The sequence below is a fragment of the Danio rerio genome, chromosome 1 (assembly GCF_052040795.2).
Source record: "Danio rerio strain M-AB ecotype USA chromosome 1, GRCz13ab, whole genome shotgun sequence".
Classification (NCBI taxonomy): domain Eukaryota; kingdom Metazoa; phylum Chordata; class Actinopteri; order Cypriniformes; family Danionidae; genus Danio; species Danio rerio.
In genome coordinates, this window is record NC_141021.1 from 54,127,264 (window position 1) to 54,142,437 (window position 15,174).

General features: G+C 37.1%; 1 protein-coding gene across 12 annotated transcripts in view; it reads left to right on the forward strand.

Annotated features, from left to right (window-relative positions):
• aplf (aprataxin and PNKP like factor) overlaps positions 1–15,174 on the forward strand; it is a 38,167-nt gene that overhangs the window by 17,588 nt on the left and 5,405 nt on the right. For 7 of the 12 annotated variants that reach the window (XR_015475469.1, XR_015475470.1, XR_015475467.1 and 4 more), the window contains exons 7-10: positions 520–698; positions 3,547–3,836; positions 9,614–9,742; positions 10,306–10,352. Coding sequence is in view for 4 of the 12 variants with exons in the window: in NM_001366252.1 (NP_001353181.1) it covers positions 520–698; positions 3,547–3,836; positions 9,614–9,742; positions 10,306–10,352 (645 nt within the window). In the remaining 8 variants the exon portion in view is untranslated. The remainder of the gene's footprint in view (positions 1–519; positions 699–3,546; positions 3,837–9,613; positions 9,743–10,305; positions 10,353–15,174) is intronic. The other 5 variants (XR_015475474.1, XR_015475473.1, XR_015475472.1 and 2 more) reach the window with 1 other exon arrangement.

Consider the following 15,174-nt stretch of genomic DNA (forward strand, 5'->3'; position numbering starts at 1 on the left):
TAATTTTTATTTAATTTATTTTGTATTAAATTTTACATTTTTAAAAACTTTTTGTGTTGTAATATTTTTTTATTAAATTTTAATGTAATTTAATAAAAAAAAATATTATTATGAATGTTTTATTTAATTTAATTTAATTAATTTTTATACAACATGGAATTAGAATGGATGATAAAAGTGGAAATGCTTGAATGTCACCAACATGTTGATTATTTATAAAAAAAATCCATAAAAAATAATATTTTTTTTTTATAAAAAAATAATTATTGTATTTAATAATGTTAATGTTTGAAAATTAAATGGCCTTCAAGCATTTGAACAACCTTTGCAAATACAACAATCTGATTATTCTTAAAAGGCACTCTCAAGGTTTAAAGAATAAATATTTTATATATAAACATATAGTAATGTGTATTATCACAATATATCGAATATTTCTATATGTCTAATATTTACTGGATAATAAACATGTTCAAATGTTGACCTTATCCATCAATAAACATTGTCCTGTTTTCTCAGTAGCCAAAGGAACCCCTACAAAAGCCAAACGCGTTGCAACACCCAAGCGGGCGACTGGACCGAAACGGGCTCGAACTGCAGCGATGTCATCTGAGGAAGAGGAGCTGGAGGACAAAACGCCCAAGAGGAAAACAAAAAGACTGAAGAGCGACTCTGAAGAGGAGTCCTTGCCACCTCTGGTAGCTCATACTGCACACTCGACATTAGTGCATAATCGTGTATTATACCGACAACTGCAGAGTTCACAAGACGTGTTATGCATATAGTTTTGAACAGGGAAAAATGTAACTGTCAATATGATGTGTGTTTTCATGACAGTTTCTGCAGCTTCATTGTTATAAACTCCAAATGCGCTGGAAAATTTGCCTCACACACTGCAAAAAATGCTTTTCTTACTTAGATTTTTTGTCTTGTTTCTAGTCCAAATATCTGAAAATTCCTAAATCAAGAAGAATTTTCTAGACAAGCAAAACATATTTTTTTGTTTTGAGAAATAATATGCCAATAATAAGTGAGTTTTTCCTTAAAACAAGCAAAATAATCTGCCAATGGAGTAAGCAAAATAATCTTACGTCAAAAGAAAAAACAAGATTATTTTGCTTACCCCATTGGCAGATTATTTTGCTTGTTTTAAGGAAAAACTCACTTATTATTGGCATATTATTTCTCAAAACAAGACAATATGTTTTGCTTGTCTAGAAATTGCCTCTTGATATAAGAAATTTTAGATATTTAGACTAGAAATAAGACAAAAAATCTAATGAGACATACAGCAGGGAAAAGGAGTATTGAACACGTCAAAACTCTTTCTAAAGGAGCTGTTGACATGGAATTGAAGATGATTTTGGTAAAAAAAAAATAAACAGTACAAAATAAAACAAAACAAATTTGAAAAATGAGTTGTGTAATAACAATGAAATGACACATAGAGAAACTACTGAACTACTAAAATGTGTTTAATAATTTATCTAAAAGTGACGGCAGCTTAAAGACGCCTCTCATATGGAGAATGAAGTCACATGAATTGCTCAGGCGTGAGTTTTTCACAGACTTCAACGGAGTACAAAAATCTTGATGGCCTTGTGGCTCTTGTATATCAAATCTGAGCTTTAATTTGTATTTTTTATTGGATTCAAGTCAGGTGATTGGCTGGGCCATTCCACAGCTTTATTTTCTTTCTCTGAAAGCATTTGAGAGTCTCCTTGGCTGTGTTTTGGATCATTGTCTTGCTGAAATGTCCACCCTAAATTCATCTTCATCCTCCTACTAATGTAGATGTTGGACTGAAGCAGCGAATATTCATTTACACTGACATGACTTGCTGAAGAACTACTGAGAGATTTCAGCTGCGTTCTGGGCTTTCCATGCCTTTCAACACCTTCCTTTCTTCATGTGTTCTATAGTTTGTTATTTTAGTTATATATATATATATATATATATATATATATATATATATATATATATATATATATATATATATATATATATATATATATATATATATATATATAGTTTTTAATTGAGTCACATATAACTTATTTTTGTACACAAATTAGTTTTGTTTTCTTTGTGTATATATTGATTGCTTTGGTTGTTACAACAACAATTTCAAGTCAGCAGCACTTAGGAATTAGAAATGTGTAGGTGACGTGTTCAATACTTATTTCCCCCACTATTTGCAAGCTTGAAATCTCTACGTACCGTATAAGCTAATCAACTACACTCTAAGGGTGCTTTCATATCTAGTCTTTTGTTTCGGAAACGGTCTCGTTTGCCCAGTTAGCGCGGTTCGTTTAATCTGCGGCAAAACAATCGGTCTGAGATTGCCTGAATGAGGTGGTCTCGGCTCGATTGAAACGAGCTCCGGAGCGGATCGATTGTAGTGAGAATGCGATACAATCCGAGCCCAGCTAGATCACAGTGTTTTATGGATATGTAATAGGCATACGGCTATATGAAGAGTTATGAGTAGGGCGGGAGGTCATTATCTAAGTTGTTATCTATCTGGGAGTAATAATCTCCCAGAAATCGCGCGTCTCCCTCCTGGTCCTCAAATGCGTCGCGCACCCTTCCCACACCTTGCCCACCGCATCCCTCTTGGCTCTTCAGACACGTTGCGCGCACCCTGTCAAACACCACTACCCCCCCTTGACAGCTGAGCAGGACTCCGCAAAATGAACCGTGAAACTCGACCAATGTGAGGAGATTTTACTCACACATGACTTGTTTTAGCTATTTTAGTCCGTTTAGAAACTCTGCCGTGTGAAAGTGAACCGCAGCAAGAGCAAAAAGCAACACTATAACAATTTTAATCCCTGTTTCGGAACAAATGAATCGATTCACAGGAGTGAAGCACCCCGAAACAAATGTTCTCTGGTTTTGTAATCTGCAAGAAGCAAATGCAAGGTTGTTGGGGAGGTGCTTAAAAAAAAACATACCACTTTAGAAAATAGCAACTTTAAAAATATTTGCCCCTTTAAGTACACACTGTAACCACAAAAGAGTTTAAATAACAAACCTATCTAAACTATTTGGTCATTTTGGAGCGAGATGCTAATAGACTAATCTGATTCAATGATCTATGCTAAGCTAAGCTAAAAGTGCTCCCGCCAGACTCTGAGATATCGTCTGAATGGATTCATAAATGGTAAAACTCAACTGTTTAACTCTACGGGAGCAGTACAATGAGCCTATTCACAAAAAAAATAAAAATAAAAATTTAAAAGGCTCTTCAGCCAAGATCTGATCAAACATAAATGCTTATCAATGTAAATGTGATTATATCCAGTGACCCTGGTACTTATATTGTATGTTTTTTTTGTTTTTATGTTGTCATTTGAAAGTGCTTTTTTTTTGTTTTGATTTGTTGAAATGAAAACAAAAAAAATGAAAAAAAAAAGTCTTAATTCTACCTTTACAAACCCTGCAGAGAGCTGTGTACATGAACTATGTCACTTGTATTTAACATCAGCCTATTGTTGTATTGAAATGAAAGCAGAAGTGAGGATTTGCTGTGTGTCCTGACAGGATGATGCAACGGCTCCCAGTGGAGAGTCTTCAGTCCCGGACGGAGTGAACGGCACAGGAGTGATGGAGCGTAATGATGAGGAGAGGAAAGGAGGTGGCAGGAGAGCCCAGGTCAGACCAGGAGATCAAGCACAAAACTCCAAGACTCAAACTGAAGATCGCAGTGATTCTCAGGTCAGCCGGGGACTCTCGCAGAGGTCAGATGTCACAGAGAGCGAGATCAAAACAAGCAGGAGTGAAGTGAAGAAACCACGGCGGACAGCCTGTCCTTATGGCAGCTCCTGCTACAGGTACTGACGCAAACAACCTCCAGTCTACTTTTCCAACTTTACCTTCAAACTTTTTCGTAGGCTATTTTTGATGCACATTTTTGGAATATTTCATTAAAAATGTGTATAGCAAGATGAGCATGAATTTTGAAAATGTGCATAAAAAACATACAGGTGAAGTCAGAATTATTAGCTCCCCTTTATATCAAGAAAATCAAACAAAAAAGAAAAGTAAAGCTCGTAGACAAACTTTATGGTGGCTTGAGACAGCCTCATCTGAAAGTTTGAAGTAGTTTCAAAATATAAATAATTAAAGTAGTTTTTAAGACGTTTGAAACAGCAGAGATAGATAGCTACATATATATATTAGCGTGTTTCTAGTATGGATTGGCATGTTTCTTGCTAATACCTCATTTAGACTTGCAGCGACTTTGCCTGTCGCTCTTTTGCGTGAAACACAGATCTGTGCAGGTATATACAACACAAATACAAGCGGCCTCTGAGCAAGCTGAGAGAAGATCATGCGAGTTCTACTGGTGCTCCTATTGGCTGTCACTCAAGAAATTCGCTGTTCATTTGCTTAAAGTTGAAGGATTGTCAACATAACCACGTCATTCAACATGCCCATCTGGTCACCAATGGTCGCTAAACAGAGTTCGACAGAAGTCGCTCGCTCTCCGTTGAAATGAACAATAGACTGTTGATTTGCCGCTGCGAGTCATTAGTAGTGTGAATGAGGCTTAGGGCATTGCTAGGGTGTTCTAAGTAGTTACTAAGGTGTTGCTTGGCGGTTGCTAGGGTGTTCTAGGTGGTTGCTAGGTGGTTGCTAAGGTATTTTGATTGGTCGCTAGGATGTTCTAGGTGGTTGCTAAGGTGTTGCTATGCAGTTGCTAGGGTGTTCTAGATGGTTGCTAAGGCATTGCTAGGTGGTTGCTAGGGTGTTCCAGGTGGTTATAAGGTGTTCTGAATGGTTGCTAGGTGGTTGCCTAGGTGTTCAAGGTGGTTGCTAAGGCGTTGCTAGGTGGTTGATAAGTTTTTGCAAGGCGGTTGCTAAGGTGTTGCTAGGTGGTTGCTAAGGCATTGCTAGGCGGTTGCTAATGGCCCGTTTCCATTAGGTGGTACGGTAAAGTTTGGTTCAGTACACTTTTATGTTTCCACTGTCAAAGGGTTCCTAAAAGCGAACCGTACCGTACCACTTTTTGGTTACCCTTTAGGCAGTGGAAACGCAAGCCTGATAAAGGTGACCCGTACAGACCCGTACTGTACCAGTCAGTGGAAACAGGCCAGTAAGTGTGGTTAGGTGCTAAGGTGTTCTAAGTTGTTGCTTAAGCATTGCTAGGTGGTTGCTAAGCATTGCTAGGTGGTTGCTAAGCTGTTGGTAGGCAGTTGCTAGGGCGTTCTGAGTGGTTGCTAGGCACTTGCTAACATAAATTAGCATGGTTCTATAGGTAGTATGAATTTGCATGTTGCTAGCATGTTTCTAGTTAAACTAGCATGTTGTCATCATGGTTCTAGTATTAATTAGCGTGTTGCTAGTATGATAAGTATATTGTTAGTATGAACTGCTATGTTGTTAGTATGTCCAATGTAAAGTCAATGATTTTTTATACCATGAAAGTCTATGGGCCAGTTGCTATGGTGGCGTAAGTGGTTGCTAGGGTGTGGCTTAAAAGTTTAAAAGTCATCAGTGATTGGCAGATTGGTAGTCTGAGTTAAATGAGCGTAACCTTAAGTCTGTATGACAGTTTGGCGCAAAGTTGTGGGGTCACAAAATTTGACCCAATGTTAAGTTAATGGAACTTTTCCGAAATTGCCGGGTCAGTTTTCGGAAAACCGTAAGTTGGATCAGTTGGAAAAGATATAGCATCTCGAGTCAGACCAGTTTGGAGGTTTGGCATTAGTTTGGTGGTTGTAGTATGAACGGTTTAAGAGGAGATGCATATATAAATTAGGCTCAGAAGAAGAAGTTGTGTATGTAGTATAACAGTGTGTTGGCCTTCTCAAGCCACCATAATAAAGGCAAATCTTCTCCTTCCAAAAACAAGACCCCGGTCATTCCTGTGTGAACAATTGAGAAAATGCTTTTATCATGTACTGCATGACAATACGGAGAGAAAAGAACAATAAAAAGATGAGGCGAATGCAAGTCCCAGCAGGAAAGTGAACCGCGCTCAAATGCAGAGTCTACTTTTTATTTTTTTTGCTTCACCTCACCTCTCGAGGACAGAAGCATCCTGCAAAAATACACGTTCTGCGTTTCTATCTCTCAGCTTTTAGCTATTAAAAAGTAAACATCAGAGAATTAGACATCAGGGAAAACATGTGCGCGTCTCTTTGAAATACAGCACCGCAAAAACCATTTCAGTCCTGCAGATTTACGCACTTTGAAAGATCTCCGAGGAGCTTCTGGTGGAGAATGTTTCCTTAATCCTCGTTTTATCTTGAGATAACATTACCTGATGGAGCGTTCATCTACAAAACAATATTTCAAGTCTTATGTTTATAGTATTACCCGTTGGATTTGTAAGTGAATAAGCAAAGATTCCACTCTCATCTGCTTCTAGTTTTCTTTTCTACCAGCAGCTGTGATACTAAATCATAAAGTAAACTGATACTACGGGGCGCGATATTTATTGGCTACTATAATACAGTAATTGCAGATTCAACAGTGTGCCAGCTAATAGTACCAAATGTGCCATCAAGGCTAAAGAAAAGAACAAATCTCATTCATTCATTTTCTTGTCGGCTTAGTCCCTTTATTAATCCGGGGTCGCCACAGCGGAATGAACCGCCAACTTATCCAGCAAGTTTTTACGCAGCGGATGCCCTTCCAGCCGCAACCCATCTCTGGGAAACATTCACACACACATTCACACACACACTCATACACTTGGACAATTTAGCCTACCCAATTCACCTGTACCACATGTCTTTGGACTCTGGGGGAAACCGGAGCAGCCGGAGAAAATCCACGCGAAGGCAGGGAGAGCATGCAAAATCCACACAGAAACACCAATTGAGCCGAGGTTCGAACCAGCGATTTTCTTGCTGACAATCTGCAGACAATCATTCTTTCATTTATTAATTTTCTTAGCCACTATTTCAGAGGTCGCCACAGTGGAATGAACCGCCAACGATTCCGCATTTCAGTACTGAGAAACACCCATACACACTCACATTCACCCTCACACTTAAACACTACGACCAATTTAGTTCATCCAATTCACCTATAGCGCATGCGTTTGGACTGTAGGGGAAACCGGAAGACCCGAAGAAAACCCACATGAACATGGGGAGAACATTCAAACTCCACACAAACGCCGCGACTCGAACAGCAATCTTCTTATTCTGAGGCGACAGTGTTAAAAACTATATTCAGGGGAAATTCTACCATTATTATTAAATATCAATCATCAATAACCTTTCTTGTTATTGGTATTTTGTAAAACCCTTGTGTTGAACCAATGTTGGGTCAAATGTGGACAAATCCAAAAGCCCACCTAGGACATTAGTTGAAAAGATTGGACAAAAAACTGTTGGGTTTATTCATATTTGACCCAAAGTTGGGTTAAAATGACCCATAATTTGTTAGAGTGTATAAGTCATATTTAAAAGTTCACGAAACCCTCCAGCACTTCTTTTTTAACAGATTAGATTTTAACAGATTGGTGTGTCTTGAGCATCAGTTTGGACAGGGGTCACCAATCCTGGTCCTGGAGGGCCGGTGTCTCTGCAGGGTTTAGCTTCAAATTGCCTCAACACACCTGCCTGGATGTTTCAAGTATACCAAGTAAGACCTTGATTAGCTTGTTCAGGTGTGTTCGATTAGGGTTGGAGCTAAAATCTGCAGGACACCGGCCTTCCGGGAACAAGTTTGGTGACCATTGAGTTAGGACAATGTTAGCACCTGTTAGCTTTTATTGTGGGGAAAACTGGGTAATTTTGAGCTTTTGTCAGCTTATTTCAGCTTCGGGGTTTGAAATGATTTTTGGGGCAGGATCAAAATCGGCGACGTAGCGCAGAACTGCAAGTGCAAAGATGAAGCGTCGGTTTCTCATTATTATTCATAGCGGAGTTTTCTTATCCTATGAGAAGAGCCGGCTGCTTAATAATTCAAGACTGCATAGGCTTACCGAAGGCGAGGCAGACCTGCCAGTGCCAAGCTGTGAGACACGGACCCACGGCACGCAGTATTTAGCTGTTCATGAAAAGTCGTAGGTGTTTGTTTTCATTTTCTACGGGGTTTGGTGCATGTTTTTCCCCGCGATGCTGTCAGGGCCGATACAGCAAAGCAGTATGCAAGCATTTTTGTCGAGAGAGCAGCACGAGAATTGGAGAATGGTGGACGTTGTCTTTTATCAGGAGTTTGTTCACATTTAGACACATCGCCGTGCTGCTGTGTTCGCCTAAATCCTCTAGATTACAAACAAGGCTAATGGTCAAAATTGGCAGGGCAAGAGAGCTGCTGCACTGAGTCTGCATTCAGACCTATGATTCAGACCCAGAGATTGAGGGAAAAGTCCTCCTTTATAGTGTTTATATGAACATGATTATCTTTATAATGATATAAATTGTGGTTATTTGTATATGAAATTACGAAAGACAAATGTAGCAGGGCATTAAATTACTGTTTATTTTTTTGCATTTTATCTTTGTAAGCTATAAAATCATGCGTCTCACGGTTTGTGTCTCATTTTGTGAGCTAACTAAAAACAGTTGTTCGCTACCCTCCTTCTCCCCTGCTGGCCACGCCCACTCCTGCTCTTTTCTCGCGAAGCTCCACGCCCATTATCACGCATCTTTTGAAAATTGTAAGGTAGACTTGAACCGAAAGTGGGACGTGTCATGACCCTTTAAGCCAGTGGTCACCAAACTTGTTCCTGGAGGGCCGGTGACCTGCAGATTTTAGCTCCAACCCTAATCAAACACACCTGAACAAGCTAATCAAGGTCTTACTAGGTATACTTGAAACATCCAAGCAGGTGTGTTGAGGCAAGATGGAGCTAAACCCTGCAGGGACACCGGCCCTCCAGGACCAGGATTGGTGACCCCTGCTTTAAGCTATAAGTAGCTAAACCTAGCAGCTTAGGACTTGCTAGCATGGATTCTGGCATTGCTAACGTGATATGCCATAATCCATGCTAGCAAGATGTTTCTAGCATGTTCAGCATTATATTAACATGACTTAACATGTGGGGCAGTGCGGTGGGGCAGGTTCAAGGCCCGGCTGGTTTAGTTGGCATTTCTGTGTGGAGTTTGCATGTTCTCCCCATGTTGGCGTGGGTTTCCTCCGGGTGCTCCGCTTTCCCCCACAGACCGCATCCGCTAGGTAAAACATTTGCTGGATTAAGTTGATGGTTCATTCCGTTGTGGCAACCCCTGATAATTGGGAAACTAAGCAGAAAAGAGATGAATGAATGTTGTATGAGGCATCTTAACATACTTATTGTTTCCTATTTCTAATGGGTCTGTTATTATATCACGTTCATAATATCACATCAGGTGGACCTCGTGCTCAAACTCATTCCTGAGCACAGTATCTTGCATTTTTAAAAGCAAAGACTTGTTTGATATGAACGAGCCCTTACTCTTTCAGAGTTTCATTGTGGTTAGCCGAAAGGTTGCATTGTGTCGTGGATGGGTCACAAGAAAGATAATGAAGAAAAATCACTTCAGCTGACGGTCTGTCAGTGTAATAATGAAGGTGGTTGGATGCCAGTGATTAAGTTGATTTGCTGTATTGTTTCATCATGCATTGCTCGACTCATCAGTAAGCAGTTGTGTTTTCCTCCATTCAGGAAGAATCCGCTTCACTTTCAGGAGTGCAGTCATCCTGGAGACATCGACTATGAGGAGGAGAAAGCAGACGAGGAGGAGAATGAAGATGACGATCGGCCTGAGTGTCCATACGGCACACAATGCTACAGGTGACGCCTGATGCTTCACTTTAAAGCTTTTTTATTTAGCATTGCATGGCTACTAAACAATCAGATTCAAAAAACAGACAGAATTGTTGTATAAATTTATTTTAGCAAATTAGCAATTTTTTTTATTAGTTCTACAAGTTTTCTGGAATTATGCTTAAAGTCATTGTGACAAGAATTTCACAGGAAGAGACTTTTATTTTTATGTTTAATTTTTTTAAGGCATGTTTTAATGTAAATTCAGAAGCTCCAATCTCATTGGTCAGACTGTTTTTAATGCAACGTGTCAAATGCAGACCTGTGGCATTTTCTTTTAAAATTAAAATTTTATGCTTGCAGTTTAATTCTGGTTTATTTGTAAAGCGGTTTTACAATAATTATTATATTTATAGTTATTATAACTATTCTTATGATAGTTTAGTGAGGAGTACACGTTGGTGATAATCTTGCTTGTACGCGTCCTGGTGTCCTGAGACTTAAATCGGGCCAGCTTGCAAAGTGCGAATACTCTTGAGTGTGTTGCATTTGTTTAACATTTGTTCTTTATGCATGCTCCGATATTTCAGGAAGAATCCACTTCACAAGAAAGAGTACAAACACACAAAGTCACCACGTGAGTATTTTTAAAAGTGATTTTAAAAAGTTTGATGACAAACTTTAATGTTGGCTGGACAAAAGCACATGAATTAGCATGCTGCTAGTATGTTTTTTGTATTTTAGCATATTGTTTACATTAATTAGCTTGTATTTAGCATAGAATAAATGAACATGATGCTAGTATTTTTTTTATTAATTATTTTTATTATGAATTAACAGGTTTCTTTTTGCATTAATTCATTATAAAACATTCAAACTGCATGTTAACTTACCATGTTTCTAACATTGGATTTAGCATGTTGCTAGCATGAATTGTCATGTTGCGAACATGTTTTTAGATTGTCATGTTGCTAGCGTGTTTCTTAAACATCTTATAATTGGGATGTTGTTAACATGTTCGCATGAGTTAGCATGCTGAAAGCATGTTGTTTGTAGCATCAATTGGCATATTTGCTAGTATGGTCTAGCATTTATTATGTTGTTAACATGTTTTCTAACATTAACATATTGCTTACATGAATTAGCATGTTGTTAAGCATTAATTACTATGCTACTTGCATGAATAAGCATGTTTTTCAGGCGTGTGTTGCTTACAAGAATTAGCAGGAATTAGCATGTTGTTAGCAAGGATTAGTTTCTATTTTTCCTGTTTTTGTTTCTATAATTATTATGTTAGCAAATAAATATTTTAGCAAATTATACTATTAGCAAATAATATCGTCAACAAATAATATAGTCAACAAATGATACCGTTAGCAAGTAATATCGTCAACAAATGATACTGTTAGCTAATTATAATGTTAGCAAATAAACATGTTAGCAAATTATATCGTCAACAAATGATACCGTTAGCAAATTATAATGTTAGCAAATTAACATTTTAGCAAATGATATTGTCAACAAATAATATAGTCAACAATTGATACCGTTAGCAAATGATATTGTCAACAAATGATAGCGTTAGCTAATTATAATATTGGAAAATAAACATGTTAGCAAATGATACCGTTAGCAAATGATACCGTCAGCAAATGATATCGTTAGCCAATTATAATGTTAGCAAATAAACATGTTAGCAAATGATATCGTTAGCAAATTATAATGTTAGCAAATATACATGTTAGCAAATGATACCTGTAGCAAATTATAATGTTAGCAAATGAACATGTTCGCAAATTATACCGTTAGCAAATGATATCGTCAACACATGATAACGTTAACAAATTATAATGTTAGAAAATAAAAATTTTAGCGAATGATATTGTCTACAAATAGTACATTCAACAAATGATACCATAAGCAAATGATATCGTCAACAAATGATACCATTAGCTAATTATAATGTTAGCAAATAAACATGTTAACAAATGATACCCTTAGCAAATGATACAGTTAGCAAAAGATATCTTTAGCAAATGATATCGTCAAAAAATGATACCGTTGGCTAATTATAATGTTAGCAAATAAACATGTTGGCAAATGATATCGTCAACAAATAATACCATTAGCAAATTAAAATGTTAGCAAATAAACCAGTTAGCAAATTATAATGTTAGCAAATGATACCGTTGACAAATTATTTTAATAGCAAATGATACTGTTGGCAAATTAGATGATGCCATTAGCAAATAATAATGTTCCAAACGTGTGTAGCATGAGTTGACATGTTGTTAGGATGATCTAGGCTAGCTGCTAATGTTTTGATTGATGAAGGTTGTGAACTGCATGGATGTAGCTCATCGAGATTTACTGTTTAAAAGTTTTCACCCCCCAATAAAAGTCTCTGGATTTTTAGAAAAACCGTAAGTCGATCCATTTAGAAAAGATATAGTATAAATGTTGAGATCAGCCAGAAGTTCTGACGTGAGTTTGGTGGTTGTAGCTTGAAAGCTGCCGGTGGAGATGCATTTAGAATCTTTGTCCCAGTTGAAGAAGCTTAAATAAATTAAGTAGGACTTCAGTATGTTGGCTTCGTTAGGTCAGCAAAATTATTAATTCCTGCCCCAGTTAAATGTTTGTGAGTCAGATGAAGAGTTTATTCAGGTCTCCGACTTTAAGAGCAACAACAATAATAAAAGTGATGCTGACTTTTGAAGACTAATTGAGAGAAAAATGTTTTCTATCCGTCCTCCTTAATGTTAAACTTAAAAATGCTGGCTCCGGGTTTGGAAATGAATTATAATCAAGAGAAATGGATCGCTCCTGTGAACTCAATAAATGTTTTTATGGTGATATGTCTTTTTATGACAGCTCATGCTAAATCATCGCATTACTGCAGGTCGAATGTGAAATAAACAGTGTTTATTTCTGAGGTGGAGAGAGGAGGGGAAATATTTGTTGCATTTTCCAACATCCAGATCTGTATTTCTAAAAAAAAATGCTGTCTTTGTGCGCAGTGTTGTTTGTTTTCTTCTGCCCTCTTGAATCTGGATAGATCCATCAAGCATCAGGCTCTAGGTTTAATATAAGAGCTACATGCAGCGACCGTCTTCTGGACAGTTTTCAGAGTTATACAGGGTTTTTCCTGAATTTAGGAATAAATTGCACAGTGTAAACCACTACAGTTATACGAGCCGCTTGTATTAGACACACTAATCTGTACTTGGAGGTCCTGTGGAAAGTTAAACTACTCAAATGACTCTGTGCTTAGATTATACGGCAGTGCTTTAAATCTAAGTAGGTTTTTATTAACTCCAAAAAATGGGGGAGGAGAAGCAGTTGGTAAAAAGCAATTCAGACGCACATTCAAATACATATCATTTTAGAAAGAAAGATCGAAGAAAAAACGTAATTAAATAAAATACTATATTTGTGTAAGTTTCCTCCGGGTGCTCCGGTTTCCCCCACAGTCCCAACACATGCACTATTAGTGAAATGAATTACCTAAATTGGCCGTAGTGTATGAGTGTGAATGTGAGGGGGTATGGGTGTTTCCCAGTACTTGGTTGCAGCTGGAAAGTCATCCGCTGTGTAAAACATACACTGGTTAAGTTAGCGGTTAGTTCTGTGGCGACCCCTGATAAATAAAGGGACTGAGCCAAAGGAAAATGAATGAATAAATATACACTGTGTCTCAAAAAAAATCCAAGCAATCTGTCAGAATTTTGTCAAATATGTCCAACTTTATTTATATTTCGTAATTAGATGGTAAATAGATTAAATTATTTGATATGTCTGTTTTCACCTCACCTGATTTATATCACTGCATTACCTTGTTAAACAATGATCACCCAAATGTTGACAGCGCTTAAGTTTTATCACCTGCAAACTAAATTAGCACACACAGAATTAAAGAAACGTTTACATATTGAAGTCATTACTTGCCAGACTTCTGTGCAATTTGTCAGACAGTGCAATTGGTGCGTTGTGCGTCGTCTTCTTCACGCTGATCCAGTGCGATCAATTTTCGCTAACAAGTAATCCAATCCACCTTTTGTCCAGTTTTTAGTCGGAAATCATTGAAGAAAACGTGAAGCAGTGAAGCCTTTCGGTTCTCGTAAACCTTTGATCAGACTCTTATTTAATTTCGGTGTTTTGGAAGATAAAAGGATTATTTTTTTATTATTATAATTTTTTTTAAAGAAATTAATATTTTTTTGCAGGTATTAGCCCCTTTTGAACAAATTGAGTAGTCTAATGTCAAAATTATATATTTTTATATTTTGTTCTTAATTTGCATATTTTATTATGCATGTATATTTTTAATAGTTTGATTACAGTCAAAATAGGCAATTAAGACATTTTAAATGTTAGAATTAATTAATATTATCTAATAAATATTTAATAAATGTATTTATTTTAGTTGTGTTTAACTTTATAACCATTTAAGAAATTAATATTTATTGAGAAAGTTACAAAGTAATTATATTTAAAAAACGCTTTCAACTATATATATATATATATATATATATATATATATATTAACAAATTGGGTAAAATATTATATGGAAAAATCCAAATGTTGGGTTAAATTTGCTCCTATAAATTTTATTTAAAAATATTTAACTCCGTGTTTAGTTGTGTGCAATTTTTTTTACCCAAAATTGAGTTGAAATAACCTAGTGTGGTGTGAGTGAATCCTTCTGCACTCTTTTACACCTGCACTTTTACAAAAAATGTCCATTTCCCGCTAACATTTTAGTTCTTAAACTTGATTTAACACATTTGCCATTGTGTTCATGTACTCAACAGAAATGACTATGATTGGCTGTGAAGGTCATTAGTGCACCGAACTCAGCTTATAGACACACAAGCTGATCTTCACGGCTTTAAAACACTCCAGTGCCCCTTTGTCAGTGTTTACACTCAGTAAAAAGTGGTGATTTTGGTGAACTGATGACCTTCACGGCCAACCACAGTCATTTCTGTTGAGCATGTGAACACAATGGCAATCCGGCAGTTAAGAACGAGCTCAACAGCGTTCAAATGTTAGCGGGAAGTGGACGGTTTTAAAAGTCGGTACCGATTGGTACTGAATTCCAGCATTGTGACAACAATAGTTCATATAATAATCCAACGTTGGGTTAATTTTTTTAATTAAATTTTGATGAGACTTTTTAACCCAACAGTTGGGTTTCCACATCTGACACAACATTGTGTTTTAAAAACCCTGCATTTTTTAGAGTGTGTATTTGTATTCTGATGCCTCAGGATCACCCAAAAACATCTCCAACAGCTATGCGGTTACAAGCTCTGTGTTTTAGTTTTCCTGTAGAGTATAAACTTGTAAATTCAGCTCTGAGCAGTTTTTGAGAAGCCTCAGCACAAACTACAACCATCTTCAGGAGCGAAGCAAGCCAAAAATGACATGCTATTCATTTATCAGCGAAGGCATCTGC